This window comes from Alligator sinensis, unplaced genomic scaffold (assembly GCF_000455745.1).
Source record: "Alligator sinensis unplaced genomic scaffold, ASM45574v1 scaffold1452_1, whole genome shotgun sequence".
In the NCBI taxonomy this organism is placed as follows: domain Eukaryota; kingdom Metazoa; phylum Chordata; order Crocodylia; family Alligatoridae; genus Alligator; species Alligator sinensis.
In genome coordinates this window covers 411,681-435,459 of record NW_005842994.1, presented here as the reverse complement: position 1 = coordinate 435,459, position 23,779 = coordinate 411,681, and the positions used below count along the sequence as shown (strand labels likewise).

At 49.1% G+C, this 23,779-nt stretch overlaps 1 protein-coding gene across 4 annotated transcripts in view; it reads left to right on the top strand.

Moving 5' to 3' along the window:
* The window catches only part of SLC15A2 (solute carrier family 15 member 2), a 77,421-nt gene that overhangs the window by 42,825 nt on the left and 10,817 nt on the right, over positions 1–23,779 (top strand). For all 4 annotated transcript variants that reach the window (XM_006036642.3, XM_025192980.1, XM_025192981.1 and 1 more), the window contains 10 exons: positions 3,092–3,169; positions 6,024–6,106; positions 9,320–9,406; positions 9,967–10,056; positions 10,461–10,505; positions 13,293–13,325; positions 15,168–15,256; positions 17,114–17,195; positions 19,516–19,641; positions 21,080–21,247. In XM_006036642.3, coding sequence (XP_006036704.2) covers positions 3,092–3,169; positions 6,024–6,106; positions 9,320–9,406; positions 9,967–10,056; positions 10,461–10,505; positions 13,293–13,325; positions 15,168–15,256; positions 17,114–17,195; positions 19,516–19,641; positions 21,080–21,247 — 881 coding nt within the window. The remainder of the gene's footprint in view (positions 1–3,091; positions 3,170–6,023; positions 6,107–9,319; positions 9,407–9,966; positions 10,057–10,460; positions 10,506–13,292; positions 13,326–15,167; positions 15,257–17,113; positions 17,196–19,515; positions 19,642–21,079; positions 21,248–23,779) is intronic.

Genomic DNA, 23,779 nt, shown 5'->3' with positions numbered 1-23,779 from the left:
TGCCCTATGTCCCACTTATGGCCCGTTTCACATCCTGTTTGCTAAACTGAACCCTGCGTCTAGCTGTTCTTGTTTTCTTGTACGGCCATGCCTAGCCACCAAGGTGGTTGGCACGCTACAAATACCCAGACTTGCGGACAGAGAAGAGCTGTATTGCGAAGGAGCAGGCAGGTGATGGGGGCCATGGCCTTGCAAATTCCAAAGCAGTTGTTTTCTTCTAACGTCCTCCAGAAAGTTTTATTTTTTCCAAGTGACTATTTTGATATCCTGTGTCCTGGGAGGCTGAGGGGAGTGTATGTTTGTCTACTATATTTATGCCAAAGCACAGCCAAAGGCAGCCCACATTTCTCTCTCTCTCTTATGTTTGTCAACATTTTCGCGGGAAATGGCAGCTGCCAAATTTAACCAGTGTCCTTCAAATGTAGAAATCAATGTAAACACAGTGCAACCCCGAGCCAGTAACCACAGGGATGGGCTGAGTGTAAGAAGGGAGCCTGGGATTTTTAAGCTCTTTTCAGCCCTTTCTGGAAGAGGGAGGAAAGCAATTCCTCAGAAACTTGGCAGCTGCGTATGAAGCTTGCTTTTTTGTTGTTTTAGTTGGAGAAATCCAATGGTGTCTGCTTGTGCTGTGTGTCACAGCTCAACGTGCACGCCATGTTTCACTGCCCGGTTTATTGGATTTCAGCTAATTCTTTGCAAAGTGGGAAAATAAATTATAGAAGCATGCTACACCACAATCCTGACCAGGGCTTTGCATGTAGAGAATACACAGTAATGACTGAAGGTTTCACTGGCTGTTTTTCGGCAGTGCTTTAGCTATGTAAGCTTTTTTTAAAATCATATTTATTTGCTACCGTGTAGTGCATGAATGCTGTAATTTCTAACCACCAGTATGCAGACCTCGCCATAGAGTCCCTGTCTGGGATTGGTTTCTAGGTTCCCATAGGGAGGAAGCTGGACTGATCCATAGTGCGCTAGTGCTCAATGTTCCCACAATGAACTACGCCTTGAGTTTCTCCAGACCCCGTGTTGGCAACCCAGCTCAGTTCCAGGTGATCGCTGGGACTTGGAGCAGACAAGCTCCACCGGGGTTAGGAGGACACGGAGCGTGAAGCTGAAGCGCCAGGGTCTAATCTTAGGATCTCACTTGCCTGGGTGTAATGTTGCTGCTCCTGCTCACAGTGGTGGAAGTGATAACAGATTCTGGCTCTTGAGTTATGAGCCAGTCAAGCTGCAGTGATTACCCAGGCCTATTAAGCTAAATTGGAAACAGTCAGAGTTGGGGGCAGATCCCGGATCATGATGACAAGGTAGTGGCCTAACCCCCTTTGGGTGCGAGGAGAGCTCACCGTGCATGTGCTTCACCTCTGAAGAGTGTTTGGCCACAGCCCTTTGATATGATCTGAGATGCCAGCGAGCAATCAGAGCTCACCAGCAGGTCAGAGCATATGCTGTGAGCTCTCTGAGCCCATCAGATGGTCGGCATGGGGTCTACCATGTTTAAACAGCAACAAAGCATGCTGCTTTTCTCTCTTTCTCTCCTTCCTCCCACCCCTGAATTCAGCAGCAGGGGAAAGGAGGGGACGAGCGGCAGTGATGCTCAGCCCCGGGGTTCCCGACCTGCTGTGGGCTGCTGCCAGCTGCTCCTCCTCTCTTTTCCCCTGCTGTTGAATTTGGGAGGAAGGAGGTTGAGGAGGGAGGGGAAGAGCAAACAGCAGCAGTGCTCACCGACTGGACTCCAGAGCTTTGTGAAAGCAGGGCCCCCTCGCTCATAGAGTTCACAGTAGGCGCGTCTACACGAGACGCTAACTGGGCAGTAGCCTAATAATATTGCACAGTAGTGTGCCGGGCAAAAACCATGTTAACACGCTACTGTGCAATAGTATTAGGATACTGTGCAGTAAGCGTCACTAAAAACCCGTGCGCCACCACTACTGCACAGTAGCGTGTGTTACTGCGCATTGTTTTAGTACTTTGTTATCCGAGTACTAAACTTAATGCGCAGTAACTACAGCACATTAATGAATGTGTAGACACGCCCAGTGCATGTGAAGCTTCCAGCAGGAGCTGTGCTGACATGCTGGTGCTCAGAGCTAACATGTGCATTTGGTACATAGCCAGAGGGTGCAATCACATTGCTGCACTCCCTCTGGATGTGCCCCAGGCCACAGTTTCTTTCTGATATGAACTGGAAAGGGGTAAAGGGTGGTGTGAGCCATGGAACAGCTGCAAACAACTGCCTATGGCCCCCTGGCCCTCCAGGGGTCTAAGGACCACAGCTGGGGAGCCACTCCTCTTCCCCTTGCAGTAGTAGTGTAACATCCTAACGCTGCGGGCAAGTGGGGCGCATGCTATGGGCACTACCTAAGGGAAGGGGCCTCAGTAGGAGAGGGTGGGGGATGCAGGCAATGTGTGTCACAGAGCACAAGGCATCCTGGGAATCACAGTTTTGTGGGGCAGCGGTGGAGTTTGCTGCTGGTGGGGGGAGAACCGAGCCCCATTTTTGCCACCATTTCTTTTGCTCTTTGCACATCCACTTCTGTGGCAAAAAAGTGGGATGAAACTTTTCCCTGGGCAGCGGCAAACTCCGCTGCCAGTCTAGAGAACTGTGATTCCCAGAATGCCTTGCACTCCTTGAGACTGCCCAGCTCTTGCTGTTGTTCCCATGCCTGAAATCAAGAAGGCAGGAGGGGAAGGCTGAGACGGCTGCCCTAGGCACATTTTTTTTATGCTATGCCTCTGCCTTGCAGCGTCCATGTTCCTTGCATTGGGTCTTATTGGACCTTACTGTTGGGTCTTACTGGACCTTACTATTGGGTCTTACTGGTTCCTTGCATTGGGTCTTACTGGACCTTATAAACAGGGACTGTAGCCGCGCGGGGCAGCCGGACCTGCCTTGATTCCAAATTGTCACCATCAGCAGAGCAGTGGGGCACTTGCTTTCAAGTGGGTTCAATGCACATTGTCAAGAGTCCCCTTCAAGGTGTTTAAAGCTAGGGGAAGGGAGGGATTTGGCAGCAGTCGAGGGCTGGGCAGTAAAGTCTGAATTCAGCACGTTGAAGTAAGATGCTTTTCTTGTCTCTGCTTGTAGGGGACGTGAAATGTTTCGGAGGAGACTGTTTTGCCTTGGCTTTCGGTGTCCCAGCAGTGCTCATGGTTTTAGCCCTGGGTAAGTGAATGTTACACCTATCCCCCCTGGCAGAGGGCAAGCTTGGGGCATTGCCCCAGCACTGGACCCCTGCGGCGGGGCAGTCTGAGCATCCTTCCGCCTCTCCGGTCCCTTTAGAGCTGTAGGGTTGGTAGGGAACCCAGGGGTCAAAGGGTGCTTTACCAATTTTGCAGGCTGGGCCCTGCTCTTCTAAGGGAGTTTAGGACAGCGCTGGGAGACATCCTGACTGCTCCTAGCAGCTGGCACATTGCGGCCATTCGGTGGGGCGCACCGTGCCGTGACTCTTGTACGGGGATGCTGTGTTAAGATGCAGTGTCTAGAGCCTTCAGAGCAAATGCCCCAGAGGTTTACAGCTCTATCCTCGAGGAGCTTTGGCTGTCAGGACCTGCTCAGTTTGCAGCCCAGAGTTCCCCAGCCGGTGGGCTGGAAGCCGATCACAGTGCTTCTGCTTAATCATGTGCTTAAGGCCATCTCTCCTTTGTGTAATGTTAGCTTCATGACCCGTTCCCTGTCCAGACAGCCCCACAAGGCAAGTCAGATGAAGCAAATTGCTGTAATTCTGAACCATCCTGCTTTGGATGGCTGCAATTGCACCCACAACTATTGTTATAACCTATTATTACATTACAGTAATTCACCCGTATTCCCTGAGCAGCATGAACTAGCTATAATTATAGAGCTGCCCAGATCTAGCACTTCAGCCCCATCAGTGTCCTGCCAGCATATGCAGCTGAAACCATTATCGAGGAGCTAATGGGGACCGCATTTCTGTTGCCGTTCCTATGTAGCCAATGCAAACTTCACCATCTGTGAAGTATCGTGGGGGAGTGAGCTCCTTCCATTCCCCCTGATTATACCGCATCAAGGGTGTTAGTTAGCGCCTCGCGTGAGCTCTCATTCAGGCCATTAGCTTATTTAACAGTTCTGGGGAGCACGTGGCTTTCAACAACTGCTTGGTGGTCTTCGCAGCATCCCTAGCATGTCCTGGTGGGGACTTCCCACCCCTCTACTCTGGCTGATGAGCTCCAGCACCAGAAAGGCAATGATGAACTTGTCTCCAGAGGATGTGCCCCTGTACCTCCCCTGGAGAACTTGGGGTCCAGCATGCTGGAGCCCGGCCATTTTGGGGTATGCAGCGTGCTTGGTTGCATCCCTGCTGGAGCACAATGGAGCGGGCACTGCAGGCATGTCCACACCAGAGCCGCAGCATGTCCACATGCATACTCCAACCTGGGAACACACCAGGGTCACGTCCAGCAGGTGCTCTGAAGCATGCTGGACGCCCAGGTCTCAAGAGCAGCCACGGGGGGTGTCCCGGGGTCTCTGCAATGATGTATTTCCAGATTGGGCATGTGGATGCTGCTGCAAGTTGGGGGGGTGTGCTCGGGAACAGCCACCCGGGGCATCCTGGTATAGACCTTCCCAATATCGATATACCCACTTGGTCCTGAGTAGCTCAGGAGCTACACAACCAGCCCAAGTCACACTCACTTTGCACAGTGAAGCAGGGGATGTGTTGCGTTATTGCAACACCTGCAATAAAAAAAAACAGCCCACCAAACTGATTCCCATCTGTGCAAAGCCACAGATGGGAAGTGAAAGAGGCATTTGGGGTTTGAGATCTGTGGTCGGAGTATCAGCGGCTAATCTAGAACGTCAGTGACCCGAAAGCTCGTGCTTCCTGAGAAAATGAATGTGGCGTCTTCCTGGAAAACCTCCAGCAAAGAGGAGGAAACAGGTCACTAGAGAAACATAATCAGCCAGCAAGTAATGGTACAGCAATTATTTCAAAATGTGCATGGCCACAGGCTCATAAAGCTTCCCATTTCCCACACGGTTTGTTCCTATCTGTTTAAGACAGAACAATATATTGTGTGTGCAGCTGCGTGGCAGGCACGTCTAGCAGGGTACCGGGAGCCGGGGGGAAAGGCTGGCAAATCTTTGCAGAGCTTCATGGCAAGATCTGATCAGCAATGGATGTCCTGCTGCTCTTATGCTACCGCGTAGAGTGCCCCCGTTATGTGACAAATGTCTGCCCAAACGCCTGCATCTCTGATGGGGCCTTTAGAAAGCCTGCTCTATTCCCACTCATGTTTCAAGGGAGCAAAGCTATGGGGCAAGGAAAGGTATTTCAAACGATCAGGAGACCACGAACACAGATGATCTCTGCTAACTCCAGCATACGACATAGGTGGTCTGGTTAATTTAGAAACACAAAATACAAAATGCGCATCCTGCCTTGGATCTGGATGACTTCTTTCAACATTGTGGGGAATACAGCCTGTTGCTTAGTCATGGGCTGATGGGCTTTTACCATAGTCCTTCCAATTTAAAATGCACCCTCAATTTATGGCTCCAGACTTAAGAAACCCCCTCCTCCCCCATCAAATAAAGACCCGTGGACGAGGAAACAACCTCTATGGAGCGTGTAAGAGCTTTTTAGCATTTTTAATTCAAATGTAAGACAGGGGTCATTCTTAGAAGAAATGTTTGGTTTCAAAAAGGGTGCCATATTCCTAAGTATACAGCAACAGCCCACGTGTTTGGCAGGGTTTGTAATCAGGGTTCAGAGCAGACAAACAGAAGGTCATTTTCCCTGAGGATAGCCAGTTCCTAACGATTCCCTGTGGGATTTGGATGCCAAGCTGCTCTTTGCACCCATAAAAATCCCCCCATCTCACTGCACGTATGAAAGGGCACGTGGGCGATGCGTCACGTTGGCCGTGTGTGCACGTATGTGCTGGCATGAGGTCCACGGTGCGTGAGCCCCATAGGAACCCCCTGCACAGAGCCACTGCAGAACAAAGCCTTAGTCACCGAATGAATCCCAGATTGACGCTCTCGTGTTTTGCAGTCGTATTTATTTCCGGAAGTGGATTGTACAAGAAGACGCCGCCCCGGGGAAACATCCTACTCCAAGTTTGTCAGTGCGTCGGGGTGAGTGAGTCCCTGTTTCATCGCTTGCACGCCCAGCTCTAAGGCTGCAGCCTTGCAAAGGCATGGTTTCACTGGAGCCTTTTTTGAAATAACACATTCAGGAGGCGAGTGGGCTTGGAGGGCTCCCGGTTGGGCTATTTGTGAGCTGTGCGTGGAATGAGACATTCCACGGAGGGCCGGGTTTTGCCTCCCGACTACATGCTGAGGAAGTCATGCCTTGTTTCGTGAGTTATTCTGCTCGTGTCAGTGGGGCGGTGGAGTAATGTTGGCAGGTTGTGGCCTAATAGACTAGCTTGGGGTAACACAGACCCACGAACCAGGTTCACTCTCGTGCGGTTATGCCAGGAGTCACCGGCAGGAGCTATTGCAGTTTGAGAAGCTCTTTATCTCCGCGTGTGCTCTTGGAAAAAAAAATACTGCCTGTTGTTAGCATTGTCAAGTCATCCCTCTTAGGGGAGCTCTTGCAAACGGGCTGTTCAGGCCATTAGCTTGTTTAACGGTTCTGGGGAGCGTGTACTTTCAACAACCGCTCGGTAGTCTTCTCTGCATCCCTAGCATGTCCTGGTGGGGACTTCCCACCCATCTACTCTGGCTGATGAGCTCCAACAGCAAGCATTTTCTCTCCTCCTTAAACTTTCTAGCTAGAGTAAGTACTTGCAGCAGTCATTCCTGGGTACAGAGAGGGGTTGTTCGCTGTGTTAGTCCGAAGTCAGGCACAAGGCAGGGTACAGGTGCACCTTATAGACCAACTCAGTTGGAGATGCATAAGGTTTTGTGAGCTGAGCTCACTTCACTGGATGCCATCGCAGAGCCGGGACTTGAGGCTCCGATGAATGTGAGGAGGTTGTCTGGGGTCTGTGTGTTATCACGTCTGTTCACAGTTTGGGGTACGCAGAGAGAGGTACTTAGCTGGCTTAGTCTGAAGTCAGGCAGAAGGGAGGGGTTATGTGTAATTACTCGTCACTAATTTCTCTTCCAAAAGGAACCCAGCCTTGCAGGCCCCGCTATCTACTACTTCTCCGGAGAGGAGTGGCAGGGTTAATGCTCAGATAGGTCTGCAGAAGGACTGAGGGATGAGACGTCCGGCAATGACATTGCAGTAGATAATGAGGCATTTCCTTTTCTGTGCCAGTGGCCAACTCCAAAGTGTGGCTTTTAGAGAAGAAAAATGGCTGGAAGGCTGTTCTGTGAATTTGAGATGAGCAGGATTTTCATGTGACGGGCGTTATATCAAGTCAGAAATGATCTTTCTGCCTGGCATCAAACGTAGCTTTGAGAGATACGACAAGAACGCAGTTCGTTTTCACGGCGCTCCCTTCATCATACTGTCATGAAAGGAAACTTCTCCAAGAGAAACAGTCATGAAAGGCCCCATTTTGCAAGCCTACGACTCCCACTGCCTTCAGCGCGAGCATCCCTCAGGGCCACCTATTGTGCATCTAAACAGACTTGGGCACCTAAGTGTGGTTATAATCCAGTCTGTTCAAGTCCCTGAAAATCCAGCAATACATCCGTTTTTGTAGCACACTCGCTTTGCCGTTAAGACCAAGTCACAAAAAAGCAGCAAGGAGGATGTCCCACCTACCTTGTGCATTAACTGGCTTTCAGGGACTCGTGCAGGCTGGAGCGGTATCACACTTAGACATCTGAACCTACTTGCATGCCGAGCTGATGGAATAAAATCTGGCCCCTCAGAGAGTCACTGGACTTGTCTTGAAGTGGAGAGTGTACGGAGACTTGTCCGTGAGACTTAAAAAGAGGAAGGGGACCAGTGGACCTGCCAGGTGGATGGGATCAGGACATGAATAATGATAAGCCCCAAATGTGCAGTGCTGAGGGTGGGGCCCAGAGGCAGGGGGGTTGCAGACATTTAATGGCATTGAAGAGCTTTGAGCATTATTTTTTTTCTGTCTACAACATACAGATGTTTTAGCCTGATATCAGGAAACATCAAAGCAAGCAAAGCCTCCAGTGCAAAAGGCCAGCCTTAGGAAGGAAAAATCAAGAGGCTAGACATGCACCTGGCTGGTGTCGTCTGACCTCAGCGCTCCTTCCTGCCCAGGACAGGGGGTCGGACTCGGTGATCTACTGAGATCCCTTCCCACCCTACATCTATGAATCTATAAGAGTGCAAACACAAAAGGAGGAAGGAGAGGGCAGGTTACAGCACTCAGGAAAGGGGATCTGGTCAGTACAGTAGGCTGCAACCTAAATGTGAGTCGACTAGGTGGTGATGCTGCTGCCAAAAAAGTGAATCTCATTCTGGGATCCACGAACAGCCACATAGGGCATGGGAGATAAGCATTCAGCTCCCCTCAGTCCTGGTGAAACCTCAGCTAGATAACATGTCCAGTTTTCATCGCTGTCCTTTAGAGCAGATGTAGACAAACTCAACAGAGTCCAACAGAGAGCAACAAGAATGACCAGCGGCTTGGAAAACCCAATCTTTAAGGAAAGGTGGGTGGGACTGGGCTCACCGAGTCGTACGAAGGCTGAGAACGTGGGGGGCTGTTTTGAGTAGGAAACTGCATGAACCAGCAGCAAGGAAGGGAAATGAGACGGGATGAGGGAGATGGCTTCATTCAAGGAGGACACGGTACGTCTTCCCATATGGAGAAGCCTGAAGAAAAGAGACGACGGTCAGTTCTTTCCAGGTGGTGGCAGGAGGATATGAAGAAACCTGCTTCATTTGCAGTTTCTAGTTTGCAGCTAGAGAGAAAAAATGGTCTAGCCGATAGAGTGACGGTGAAACACTGGAACAGGCTATCCAAGGAGGTCATGAAGCTTCCCGCGCGGGAGGTGGTTAAGGACAAGTCAGACAAGCGCCGCTCAGAAATGGTCTACATGTGCCATATCCTGCCTCCATGTGGAGGTTTGAACGTGTTGACTGCTAGAGGTCCCTTCCCGCCCCACACTTTTATGGTTCTCTGATTCTGTAGTGGGAAGGAGAGTGATTATTTCCTGAATAACCCGAAGCATTGACTTTGTCTGGCCGGCTGCCCCTGCAAAAGGTGGGCTCCTGGGAATGAAGAAGTGCCAAGTGAAGGACCCAAGTTAGCATGGTTTCTGCAGCTGCATAGACCACGTGAAGGCCTGAGGATGGGGAGGGCAGTTTTGAGTTGGGATGGGACATGGGGGTGCAGTGGAGGTTAAAGGGGGTGGCTTCATTGGCTGACGTGCCCAAGTATGTGATTCATTTGTGCTTCCTTCTAGTTTGCCATTAAGAACCGGGTGAAAAACCGCTCCCGTCTAATTCCAAAGAGGGAACACTGGCTCGACTGGGCATCAGAGAAGTACTCAGTAAGTGGTGCCTTGCACAGAAGAGGTTTCTCTGCCCACCCAGGGCTACGTGGGCAATTGCATTTCAATACGGTGGCATGAAAGGGACACGTCATTCCAAGCTGTGTGTCTGTGAGTCCTTGAATACTCAGACACGGGCAAATTTCCCTTTACACCGAACTCAGAAAATCCACGGTCCATTGACACAGTTCAAGAAGCACTAAAAAGCCATGCAATATGGAGCATTGCACAGCAAATCCAGCACACACACATCTCTTGTGATTTGTGTATGCAACTGGGTGCATGCGGTTGTCTACCGCTCCCACCACCCTCCATCTAGCGCACCTCTCCCTGGATGATCAAGTGCGCTGTGCACGGACCAGGTCTGCCTCTGTGTTTTTCAGCACGGCCCTGATCTGGACTGGGAGTCTGCAATACAATAATGGGGGTGCCACTAAACTAAACTAAAGACAATAAACACTTTGCCACCCAGTTCCTCGGAGTTAATTGGGGGTCTTCACACACTGGGGACTGAAACTGCCATCAGCTGTTCCGCCGTCCTTTTATCTTTCCCTGAATAGAAACAACTGATCAATGAGGTTAAAATGGTGACACGCGTCCTCTTCCTGTTCATCCCACTGCCGATGTTCTGGGCCCTGTTTGATCAACAGGTAAACTACAGGATGATGCAGGCAGGGCGGTGGGTCTCATGGGGACCGTACCTTTGGAGGGACTGCCCTGAAGTCACAGAGCACCAAGGACCTATCATCTCCCCATGAAGGGTCTGCTTGGGTCGATGAGCTGGTGCCTGGTGTCCAGGGTGGCTTGGCCTCCAATGTCTGGCTTGGTTCCTAGGGCGAGGGAGATGGGTGGATGGAAAGAGCATGTCGGGCTTAATTACAGAAGCAAAAGAGGAGTGAAAAAAGAAGGGCTGGGGAGAGGCGCGCTAAATGAGCATGAGAGAGAGACTGGGGAGACCAGCGAAGGAAGGAAAAGAGAAGTAATGCTCTCCTTTCCTCTACTGTTATCTTCTCATCCCGACCGGAGGGCTTACTGTGGTCTGTTTTGTCCTTAGGGGTCCAGGTGGACACTGCAAGCCACAAAAATGGATGCCGACTTTGTACGTATTTGACATTATTAAGGAGTACAAAAGCAGAACTTACTTTTAGATTAATTGAATTAACATGTCAGAAAAGATTTGTTCTCAATATTTAAACCTGATGCTTTCCAGTTTTGTGAGAGCTGCATTTTTTTTTGATGATTAAAAAAGCTGGAGATGCCCATGTAGGTTTTCCTAAGGCTCAGGGCAAGAAGGGCGGTCTAATGAAACAGGAGGGCTCTGAGCCAAGAATACCTGAGCTCTTCTCCAGGATTGGGCTGTGAATCCCCCTGTGAGCTTTAGCCAGTCACTTATCATCCCAGGCCGTGTTTAATCCCTCTCAGAAAGGTTCGTGCAGCCATTGTGACCTGCATCTGGGAACCGGGGGGGGCGGGTCTTTATTTCTGCTAAGTGCATATCCAATGGCACCTTATTCAGGCATCTACAAATGAACAAAACCCATTGGTAAAGTATGGGGAGGCTGTATCTTTAATTAGTCAATAGGTGTAAAGGACTTTAGAAATGGACATTGCAAATGAAGCAAGGTACGACCACAGATAAATGTGAGACCTGTCTGAGTAAGGATTTCATTATTTAGGGTTCCCTTTCCAGGCAGGAACCTTACCAAGCTAACCCAAGTTTACATGCGGACAGTTAAATCAGCACTTACACATAGAAATGCCTGTCTCTAAAGTGGTTTTCATTTCCGAAATATAAACCCCACCGGGTCACTCGCATTAATTGCTCATCCAGGTTCCAAATGAGGCATAAAAAGACAACACCTCCGGTAATATTTTATCTCCCCTCAATCCCAGAAAGCAAAATCAGTGCTGATTCACACCGCTGCTGTTCTGGGTATATAACTAGATGCGCTTTCATCTGTATTTCTGCCGGTATCTATTTAGTGCTACATTAACAAAGCATCTAAGAATCAACGATTACGTGATTCAATTTTCCATGCCTTAAAATAAACCAACCAGGGATTTTATGTGCCAGGACTTTCAGCTCCTGCACCAGAGTGTCTCCAAAACCTTTATCCCTCCCTGTTGCATGGCGAGGGAAGAACGAATATCATGAATGAATGTTACTGTTATCCCAGTGTTACTGAGATGGTGCCTCTTTTAGGCTTCCCAGAAGTCAGGTTTGTAAAATCCCCATTGTTTCCTCTACTAAAGATTTCTCTGGGTAAGGAATGGATTAAGAGGTAGTGAAAGTTGGGTCTAAGGTGAAATGTTCATACTTCCATAGGACCAAATTCACATGCGGTATGAGTCATGCAAACCGGTGGAAGGATGGGGGCGGGGGAGATCCTGCCAGGGTGTTTTTACCTTTGTAACCGTGCTTTTTCTGTGCACTGTACTTTCAAGTCCCCCCTGTTTCTGCTCTCTGCAGCGACAGGCAGATATTTTGCATTCAGCTCAGTGCACACTGCCAGGGACAGGGCAAGCACATACTCTGCCCTTTCTTTCTGTGGTTGGTTTTTCCTTTGTTTCTTCTCTTAATCAAAAATGAAATGTATTCTGTCTGCAGCTATCAGTTTGCTCTTTGCGCTCAGAGAAATCCCTGCCTGAGCCAAGTGTACATATCCTCCTTTCTCAAGACTGCTAAACTTTCCTTTTTGTGAATGAATTTGTATCCTGGGCTCAAAATAACATTTCCAAACTACCACCGGATGGTGCAGCCCACATGCATTAAGTACAGTGCTCTGTTGGTTGTACCACATGCAGAAGGTGATGAGTCTGCCATGGCCTTGGCCAACAGAGCTGTTGGTTCTCTTGCTCGGGTGTTTGAACTTGGGTGGTAGGACCTAGAGCCTGAGTTAATATTGCCCCCAAACCACAGGTATTATCCAAAAATAGGCTTTAGTTGGTGACATTTTGAGGTTACACAAAGTTCAAGAACATTAGGGGACAGGATTTGGCTCAAAGCATGGATGTGGAGGAAGGTAGCCTCAACAGTAACGGTAAATCCCAGCCCTGGATTCTGCAAAAGGTCCATTCTTTCCTCCCTGCCAGATTTAGGGCTGTTTATATCTGGAGAAGAGGTTGCTTCCAGTGTTATCATGCGATAAAATCTCCCCCATTTACCCTCTGTTGAGGGGTATAATTTTCTTCTGCAAATAATTCCATTCTGTTCCATGTTCTTAGAAGAGACATGGCAGGGAGCTCACCATATCAACACAAAGTGTCTAACATGCTGCTTTGGCTATGGAGATCTGTCCTGCAAGCTCTTTGCTTATTGTGGGTACTGTGATATCTAGGGACCTACTGAATTTGTGATTTTTTGGATTTTGCAGATTCTGCAAAATCCGGCATTGCTCGCGAAATCCAAGGAGTCTACAAAATCCACTAATAAGAAAAAAATAACTTATTAAAATTAAAATGCAGCTCCCCAGAGGGAGCCAGCAGACTGCAGCCGCACACTGGGATGGGGAAGGGGTGGGGCTGCCCACTTGAAGGGCTGGCGGCAAGATGGCTGCTGATTGGCTGTGAGGGCTGCCTGTCATATGGCTCACCCCTCCCCACCAAATGGCGGTAAGGGGCAGGGCTGCATGACAGGCAGCCTTCATAGCCAATCAGTGGCAATGAGTGGGGCCACATGATAGGCAGCCCCAGCAGCTAGTCAGCAGCACTGGGGCCCCTTGGCCAATCAGGTTGGGATCCCACTGTGCTCCACCTATGAAATGGCTGCTTGCGCCCATGTTCTGCCCACAAAATCAGGGGGCAGCCCCCGCAAATTAGGTAGGTCCCTAGTTCTGTCTTAGTGTTTATGAAGCATTGTAAATTTGTAATTGTTTTTGTGTTTCAGGGAGGACTTATCCTTAAACCTGACCAAATGCAGGTAAAGAACCTGGAGGGCATTGCACTGTCTCTGAAAGGGGCCAGCCTTTCTAATTCCTTGTTCATTCACTGCACTTACGGTCCCGCCTGGCTCCCAGTGAAGAAAATGGCAATCCTCCCATTGACTCCACAGTGCAGGCTCAGCTCCTTAATTTGCTAGATATTTTGCAGAAGCTTACAGTCTTATGGCCTTAGCACTTTCTTAGGCTGTTAACAGATATCACATTTGAGGTGGGTCTGCTTGTCCCACCATTTGACTTGGATCAAAACAGGAGCAGCACAGCCATTTACACATCACCCTTCCAACTTCCATGGCTGTTCCTCTGACAATAGGTAGCAAGCAAGAGCATGCAGCCTAGCCTGCTTGTCCTTGGAGTGACCCACCGTGCCCCTGCAGGTGCACATTGCTATGTCCTGGGAAAAAGCATTAGCACATTTTATCGACAGAGTTCACAGGGAGTTAAAGTGAGACAATGGACTTGTATGTCTGTAGGAGCCCTGAACAAACAGCTTTCACCAAGGACAAATGCAACATCTAGACAGCTGGCGGTTGTTCAGTTAAAGGCTCTGCAGTCCCAACTATTGTGCCTTATGCTGTACCTCCATGTGCAAGAAGTACTGGGGGTCAGATCCCAAATGCATCCTATTGCTGGTGCATAGAGAGCTAGGGATCTTGATCCCCAGCTTCCCCTGCACTGGCAAGTAACAAGCCGGGGGTTCGGTGCTCCTGTGGCTTGGATCACAAGTCAGGTGATAGGCACTCCCATGCAGAGTAGTGCATTGGAGGCCTTGGCTGACCAGCAGTTAACTGGTTAATCATGTCTTAAGTGTTATGACTGCCAGGGGCCCTATTTACAGCCTAAGTCCAATAGCCAGCTCAGGACTCCTAATGCAGGGACTGAATCAGAAACCTGTCCGGGGTGGGGTGAGAGGGGCTGTGGTTATGGCTGTTCCTGTTCTGTCAACTCAATAGAGCCTTTTGAGCAAAGGTGCAAATTAGGGAAGGTCGTCAAACTGCTCCAGTCAAAACCAGAGTCAGACCAGCCCCCAACCACCCTTGGAGAAGGAAGACACATGCTAGTCTCCCTTCTCTAGGTCCCTGTGCTGCGAGTGCATTTCCTGGCTCACCCCTTGCAGCGGAGGTGAAGTGTTAAGGTTCCCAGACCGTGCAGGGTTATCCTAGTTGGTAACAGCACTTCTGTGCTCCCCAGGGGTGCACGAGCAGCTTCAGAGAAATTCAAAGGCAGAACTTCCCTGAAATCCACACTTGGAGATCCAAGGGTGTTTGATGGCTGCTCCCCGCAGTCCTTATTCCTTCTCATGCCCTCCCTTCTCCTTGGAAGCACAACGAAGGGCATCCCATGAGACATGCCGCTCTTGTGGGATCTCTGACATGACTGGTACCGGGAATGGTTGGAAAACCCTCAAAGAGGTCCCATTGTCATGAGATTTTTCAACACAATGTTGAAGAACCCCAATCCTGGCGTCATCGTTAGGGTTTGGAGGGGATGTCCTGACACAAAAGTTCCCTCATCTCTATTGCCTGTAGATGTCTATGTGATCTTTGAAAACACCTTACTTTGGTTTCCCCCTCTGCAAAATTGGACTAATACCCCAGGGCTGCCTCCAAAGGGCATTGCACAGATACATCCATTCATGTTTTCAAAACCTGAATAGGAGCAGTTATCGAACTGTAAAGTGTGATTATATTTTAAGGGGAGTTTTACGTGTTTGTTCATGTCCCTCCTATAATGGCATTATTTCTGGAGGGCGGTGCTTTATGGATTTAAGTACTGTATGTGGTTTTCCATTCACTAATCTCTGCTGTTCTTTGGTATTGCAGTTCTTAAATCCACTTCTGATTCTTATCTTCATCCCCATTTTTGACCTTGGGCTCTACCCCCTGTTAAATCTGTGCAGATTAAACTTTACGTAAGTACTCAATTCAGCGGACGCGGCTTAAGCTTTATTCTTTTGCAGCAGCAGTGCAGAAGAATAACTGGATGAGAAATGCAGGCTTGCATGTTTCTGAATGAGCCTTGGGTCTTGCATTTGCCAGCATTGCCAACTTACTGCAAAGTCCATAGACGTTCCAGAGAGGCGAAAGGCAAATTAGGTTGGCCAGGTCCCTTGTGCTTTGTGTAGCGCACATGAAAATGTCTCAAGCATCAGGGCAAGGCACCTGCCTTGGCAGAATGTCCCATGTTAGAGCAGATTTTTTTTGTTAGCAAGTTTTTCCCGACAGTCAACTTCCTCTCTCCCGTTCTGAATTTCTTTCCACTGCTTCTCATTCTATATCTTGTACTGCTCTCATTCCCTTCCTGCCTTAGAGACTGATGGAGCCTTTCTCTGTGTTCATTTCCTGCAAGGGCCAAGCTCAAAGGTCATCCTTGCTCTTCAGCCCCCTGCAAAGCCAATGGGAGTCTTTCTGTTGACTTCAGTGGGCCACAGATCAGGCCTCCCAAGCTCAATGCACTTATTAGTTGAGGACCCAGGCAGGCCCTTTCCGAGCAGAGCCCCAGCCATACTTCCCATGCATGCTATTGAGCATTGCATTTTCCTAAACCACAGCATCTCTGGAGCACGTGCTGTGCGTTGCTTCTGCATGCTACCCCAAAGTGCCCTTGCACAGCATCAGAATCACCTCTTAGCCCGTCACACCTCCAAACGCACACACAGATTAAGCGTGATGCCCTGCAGCACAGGCTGGAGAAAATCCTGTGCTTTGGGGCCTGCTCCACCATATCATATTGCACTTACAATAACATTGGATGCAAATCAGTCTTTCCTTCCCTGAGCTTAGCATCTGGATTAACAGCACATATCCTACATGAAGCAGTGGTCCCAAGAGACATCACCTGGTTCAGAAATCTGCATTATTTCAATCCCAATGCCAGATCTGGGCCAAAAATATTGATTTATTACAACACCATAAAGTGCCCACATGTCTTTGGCTATCCTGGGGCATTTAATTGAGGGATGGGCTCAAGCTCCAAAATTTGGACCCATAATTTGGATTTGCAGCAGCTCAGCACTCAGGAGAGTTTGGGTGTGGAGTTTTGGATCAGACTATTGGATCTGCTGTGCAGTTTTGGTTCAGACCCTGAGAAAGACTGGAGACATTTGCAACTGTTTGATCTCATTCCAGATCTGTATTATAATCATCCCAATGTATTTTGATCCGTCTCTGAACTCAAAAGTCCAGTTGGGACCAATGTCTGCTCTTTAACCAGCTCTACATCAGCATAACTATAATGGAGTCACTCTTCATTTACACCAAGAGAGTAGGTGCGATCTGAACCTATTCCACGTGCATCTTGAAAAATAATACAGCCCAGGTGATGCAGGTGGTTGGAAGTTTTGATAATTATAAACGCTATATTTTTCTGTTCTGGAAGCTTGCTGTTCAATAGTCTGCTGCCTTTTTTGTCTTTCCCCAAAGAGGCTTGAAGATATATAATTTGCGGTGCTTCCTCCAGTGTTGTAAGTTAACATTATGCCAGAAGCGATTCCCACTAGAAGAGCTCGGAACAAGACGATGTGGAACTTGCAAGCAAAGAGCTTTTTTCATGGCATATCAGTTTTAATTGGCCTCGGTGCTGGTTCCACACCGTATAATAGAACAGTTTTCGACGAAGTGATTGTCAGCTTCAGCAGTACATCAGCCGTGATGCCACCTGTTTGGACAGTTTAATTCATGAGTTTGGAATATCTTTGACTCTGAGGGATGGTATTTATACATTTTAAATGACGCTTTTTATAATGAAATCTCTGTCGTTCACTCTGCAGGCCTATTAAAAAAATGGCAACAGGTATGATCCTTGCAGCTCTGGCATTTGCAGCCGCAGCCATCATAGAAGTCAAAATTAATGTAAGTCTAAAGCAGCCGCATGGAAGGAGATGTGCACAATCCCTGATAAATGTATTATCTCTCTCATTCGGCTACTTTATTGACGGCGATGGGATAGTGCCCCTTTTAACTGCCGTACAGCTTGATACGTGTCATTAATGCATACTTTACCACTGAACAGATTGATACGACTAAGACTAAGACTTCTCATTTTTATCTGTCTGCCTCTCTCTCTTTCTAATCTTTGCAGTTCTGCTGAGCTGATCGACTCTATTGGTTCCTAGTATATAGTGCTTTCCATCATCAAAGTGCTTGACAAACACCCAATTAACACTAGTGGCTAATTCCAAAGAGGTAGTGCTTCCTCTCTTCCGTCTGTGCTTTGTTTTCTGCTTGAATTTAATAGGGCTGGTTTTTTGGCTGGGGGTGGGGTGGGGTGGGCAGGCAGTCCTTTCCTTTGATGGTTTTCGGATCAGATTTGTTTGCCAGGAGAACTCTCTCAATGATAATGCATGTGCATGTGCTCATTTGCTCAGTTCAGGGGTGGCCAACCTGTGGCATGGGTGCTACAAGTGGCACGGGCAGCTTCGGCATGGGGCACGTAGCAGATCCGGGAGGGGACAGGCACCGCAGCGGCAGGTAGGGCAGGAAGCAAAAAGCAAAGCAGCAAATGGGGCAGGGAGCCCAGGGCTGGGAGCAGAAAGCAGAGCACCAGATCGGGCAGGGGAAGGTGAGGAGGTAATTTATGGCACGCTAAAAAGGTTGGCCCCTGCTGTCTTAGTTGCTCACGCTGTTTCTATATGCACTTTCTAATCACTTGTAATGTCTGTATGCTTGTCCTACCAAGCCTTACCATTTATTGCTGTTTCCAGGCTTGGCAGACACAGACTGAGCTGTGGCGTATAAAAATGAATAAGGAATTACATCTTAAAACTTCCATCCAGACTTAAAAACAAATCAACTCACCAAGATACGTTAGATCACAGGGCGGCCCCAGAGTCACTGAGGTTGCTAATGCTGGCTGGCATTTATTGTGAAACCATTGGCAAACCACTCGCTAGAGCTAGACTTTGCGGATTCATTTCTCCTCCCTGCTTTACACTCCTTACCCAGGCAAAATACTTGAGTTGTGTCTGAGTTGTAAAAGCAGCCTGGCACCCAAGATGTGGCATTTCCCAGGGAGGAATCACAGCTGTTAGGAGGGCCTAGACCCCACAGGCAGTTTTGTCTGGTGTAGCACAGGTAGGCATAGTCACGCTGAAAGTATGGACAAGTAACAAACTGCAGCGCGTTAAAAGGGAGATGCTCTGTGCTACCTGCCTGTGTGCCTGCTTTTAAGGAGAAGCAAAACCACAGCAACTTTTCTCTGCCATGCCGAACGAAGGAGGACAGAGCTACCCTAGTTTAGCTTTTACTTGCTGTGGGGTAAAAGCAGACACACGAGTGGCCTTACTATGATTTTGCCTGGCATTACTGAAATGCTTCTCCCCCTACCCATTCCCTATAGCACTTACTCTCTCTAAGTGGATAGGTGGAAAGATGCATGTAGTCATCCATTAAATCAGCAGGTCCCAAACTCTGACATTGCTCACCACCAATTTAAAACGACACAACCTTGAGTACCACCAGCAAAGTGTTCAGTTCAACCTTAAGAACCACCAGTGAATTTTTGTCATATAAAGTAATGATGATAAATTCATTAGCACATACCACTGACAGGTTGTCTGTGTACCACTGGTGGTACGCGTACCACAGATTGGGAGCCGCTGCATTAGATATTGCACGGTTCAGAGTATCTAATATGGAGCTATAGCAGGGGGAGCATTTCCAAAGTGCTCAGTTCTAGCTTTATTTTGCTTTTATTTAAAGTCAACCGCAGTGGGAACAAAGTCAGACCAGGACTGAGTGCTTTTTGAAATCCTGTCCATACACAGAGACAGATCTCTAGCTCCATCGATTCTAACATGATAGGACACAATAGTCAATTAAATGTAGGCGCTTGGGAAAGATAACATTTCCAAATCAGCCTGGTTCTAATGGCCCAAATAAAAGTCCCCCAGCTAATTAGTCTTGCATATATTTGATGGACGTGTGCTATGGTGGAGAGTACCCTTCTGAAGAATGGCAGAGCAGCGAGCAAGCAACTACCATGAAAGAGCTCCCTAAATAAGACTTATGTTCTGTCATGTCACAGTGCAGCTTGCAGAAAAGAAGGGACGGGGAAGTGGCAATTTGACAAGACCGTCATTACAGAGGCAGAATATTACAGCTATAAACCAAGCAATGTTCAGCAGCTCTTGCAAAGTGGACAGTGGTGCTTAAAACCTTTTATTTTAATTAGGAGCGTGACATGCCCAAGCCTGTTCCAAAAGAAAGTTTCCTTCAAGTTCTGAATCTGGCAGACAACAAAGTTCAAGTGACAGTCCAAGACCGAGACCTCTTTCAGCAGCCCATTGAGACTTTTCAGGTAGGCTCTTTCAGGATGAGAAGGCCGTATCCACAGTCCAGCGGGATTCAGTGACACCAGCAGACCTCATGTGCAGCTTTCAGATGTCCAAAGTGGGAGCGGTCTCCCTCAGTTAAAGAGTACGGGCAGTGCTGATTACCCTCAGCTCCTATTCCCCGAACTGGGGTGTGTTGTAGATGGGCTTCCTAACACCTCAAATGATCAGCTGTCATCTCAGCTCCAGAGGCGCTTGTACATGTGACGCCATTACCATGTACACGTGATGAAAATGTCCCTTCATATGGCTTCATAGCATCACACTGTACACGTGCAAGAGTTTTGGGGGGGTTTAATGCATTTGCATCGTTGCAAACTAAACTACATCCTGATCAGGATGTAGTTTAGTTTGCAACGATGCATTGCAGCTGTTAGCTCACCCCTCCCCGTTGCAGGAAAGGCGGGCAGCTCTGCAGAAAAAAGGATCGGGCCCCTCACCGTAACAGTGACAGAAAGATAAAACTCCTAAATTGAAACAGTGGGTTTCAGTTAAAAACCCACCGTTTCAATTTAGGGGGTTAGAATACAACCCTAAGGACTAAACCCCCGTCACGTGTACGAGCGCCCCAGGTGACAGGTCTCATCCCATATAGCACTGAGACTCCCGCGGGAAAGAGGATGCATTCACGCTCCCTTTCCTTTGGAGGATCAGAAAGCCACGTCCTAGCTCCTGTGCTGTCCCTGCCGTGACAGCGTGGGTGGGGGCCTGCCTCCCGGAGACCGGGGCACTGCCATCGCAGCCTCAAAATAGAAACAATGGTTCTTGAGGTGTATTTAAATGAGAAATAAACAGCTGGCTAACGGTGTTCGGCTGTAATTAAGAATAGCGGGTAGTTGTCCCAGGGCGAATACGGGCAGCCATTTGGTCTGCAGGTCGCAAAGCTCAATTTCAATTAAAACATCACTCTTGGGATTCGGATTTAAGGTTTTCAATGCACGGGCCTGGAACGGAGAGAAGAGCGTGGGGAAGAGCTTCAGCCGCAACCCGGACGCTCAGATCTCTCTCCTTGCAGAGCCCTGCGCACGTTGGGCATTGCCTTTGTGAGGTGCTCAGCGTGGCCACCACCGGCTGCCTGTAATTTCATTTTCCAGCTGCGGCACATGCTGGGTGAAGCGCTAAGCCCTGGGTAATCAAAAGCAGCAAGTAGGGAGGGTCTGCTCTGGCCAGTGGGCTGCTGCACGCACGGAGAAGTTGCTCTGAGCTCTGGCTAGACAAGCATCAAAGCACAGAGGTCAACGCAAGCCATTTCCCAAGCAGCTTGGGATGCTTCCAGCTACCTTTGAAAATCCCCCTCCCTATTAACCTTTCTCCGTAACCTGCCTTGAAGTGAGATTGGGTTTGCAATTCCCCAGGAAGCGACAGCTCTTTCCTCGTGTACTGGAGCTTGTTTTCTTTCTGCAGGATCCAGCTGAGTATTTGAAATTAATATTGAGCGGCAAGCAGCAAACCCTTCGCTTTAACCTGCAAGAGACTCCTGGACCGGCCTCCGCTTTTAACTACACCGTGGAGGAGAAATCCGTGTACAGCTTGATTGTTTACAAAGCAGGAGGAAGCATATCAAGCCGCTTAGTGAGTATGGGTCGGAAGTGTAAACACGGTATTAATTCAATGGCTGCGATGATCCAATGCATAATGGGGTAATGGGTTCATTAATTCATCCACTCAGTCACAGTGTCAGCGCAGTTGCTCTCAGATGCCATAAAGTTGACTTCTTAGCGAGCAGCGTGGAGTCTGCATGCATGTCTGCTGGGTGATTAATGGAGGCATTACAGCACCCAGGTTGCTGGGCACAGTTTAAATTGGTGGATGCCGCAGCCGGAGAGCAGAGCCCTGGCTGCTGAGGCAGTAGAGCCGCAGCACGGACAGCAGTGGAAAGTCTGACTCTGTCTCCCTTCCCCTCCAAAAAGTACTTGGATAAAGCAGTGATGTTTAAGAGGCTCTGGGGCCAGGCACAGAAATGAAAACAGGAGTGCAACGTTCCTGGCATTAGTTATTATAGGTCTAAAAGTCGAAATGTGCAGGAGGACCCTGCATTTTGCCAAACAGAGCAAATGATAAGACTAGCTCCCCTCTCTGCAGCTGCAGAGCCAGGCTGGCGTGCAGCACGGTGAATGGCCAGAGGTATACAGTGAGCATCGGGGGCCACATCCTGATCTCGGTTACTCCTGGATAAGTCGGAAGAAACTCTGTAGCAATTATGGGACTTAATTCAGAATATTTCAGGAAGTAAACGCGATCAGGCTCCGGCCTCAGGTTGCAACCCAGTTCCTCCTGCAGCACCCTCCTTACTGAGTGTATTGCCACCCCCTGCACTCAGAAATCGTGGGGTGCAACTTCAGATTCAAGAGACTGGCGTACAAACCATGTTTGAAAAGGAGTTTATTTTCTTCTACAATTCTTTTATTGGCCTGAGCTCTGAAGCCCTGGCGGAGGTGGGGGCAGAAGAGCACCTGAAGGGCATGTTTGTAGGCCCTTTCCCACCACCACGAGGACGATCCCCTCTTGTCTAAATGTGACCATGGAAAGTCTCATGTCAGCCCTTGATTCTGGCAGCTGGGGCATTGAGGAGAAAGGGAAACCCCACCAGACACTGCAAGGCTTGGGAGAACTGGCAATGCTGAGCTCCATCATCCTGTCCAATATTGATTTGCTGGGGTGTGCTCTGAAGAGCTCCTGCAAGCAGCTTGGAGCGTGCTGGCATTCATGCTCCTCACCCTTGCTGAGCAGTGGGAGGGCCACCTTGGCGTGCTGCTGCCTTCGAGTTCGAGGATAAACAGCACAGTCACAAAACGGGGGAGAGAAACCAGGGGGGGCTGGCTCAGTTTTAGCATCTCTCCAAAGGACCTTCCTCTGACGAGGCCTTCTGTGTCGCCTCCTCTGCGGTTTATGCACTACCCGCTTCACAGCATTGGCGATGCATAGGGGGTGCACACAGGGTGCATGGGCACCCCCTGGAAGCGCCAGCTGTGAAACTGGAAGTGCCGGCGGAAGTGGCTTGGCAATTGGCTGCTGGGGGATGTCCCCCCCCGGTTGGCAATTGGCAGCTGGGGGAACCCCCCCGTCAGCGATCTGGTGTCCCGCCAGACTCGAGAGGCACCAGTCGCCCATGCCTCACAGGTTAGCAGCTGAATTGCAGCTTGTCGTTACAGAGAGTCGGTCCTCCATCCAAATGAGCTACCCGGGGAACGTGGGACGCATGTTTCCTGCTGCCCCAGACCTGTATCTAAGCCTTCTCCTCCTTGAGCGTCCAGTCCATATGGCACTCTCCTCTACCCACTGGAGCCCCTTGAAGGCAATGGGCCAGTTTCATCCCTGGCTAAATGTCAGCGATGTAGCTGGAATTGCTCTGGTGTAACCGCGGGCCGGGTATATCCCACCCTCCTCTGGGTACGTCTTCAAAGACGGCCCCTGGGTAGCTCCAATTCCGGAAGCTGCAGACCTGCAGGGATGCAGAGCCCTGCGTGGGCTCGTCAACTCTGTTCGGAGTAGTCTGCATGAAACCTCAGACTCCTGGGTGCTGATTGCTTCCAGCTACGCTGGACGTCTCTGCACCACACAGGACAATACCACTAAATGTACTTTTAGATGTCTGTGGGTTTGGCAGCTGCGTGCACAAATCTGCATGGTTTTCCATGCTAGAATTGGCCTGGAGAGGCTTGCTCACATCTCTGTATATCTTTCAACCATGACCAAAGATGTTAGCAGCTCAGGAAAGCACCCATTAGAGGCAATAATAGTTTGATTGGCCTGCCCCATGAAAAGGCAGCGTTAATCCCCTTGCATCCACCACTGACAGAAATATTGCTGGTATTTATTATTTATCAAATGTGCATATATTATTCACTCTGGCGATGTATTATTTTGTGTACATTTATCTTTGATGGACCACTGTATGACGCCAGAAGTGTGATAGACCTTGTGTGGGCAGGTTGGAAGGCAAGGTCCTTGCTCATGGAAGCTCACAGTACAATCTGTAAGTGAGGGAAAGGGATGTTAAATGCTTACACAGCACATCTGGTGGTTGCCTTGAGCACTTCTGGACCGTACCTATGGCTTGTACACATTGGGATAGCGCCTTTGGCTTCAATAGCCATGGGGCAT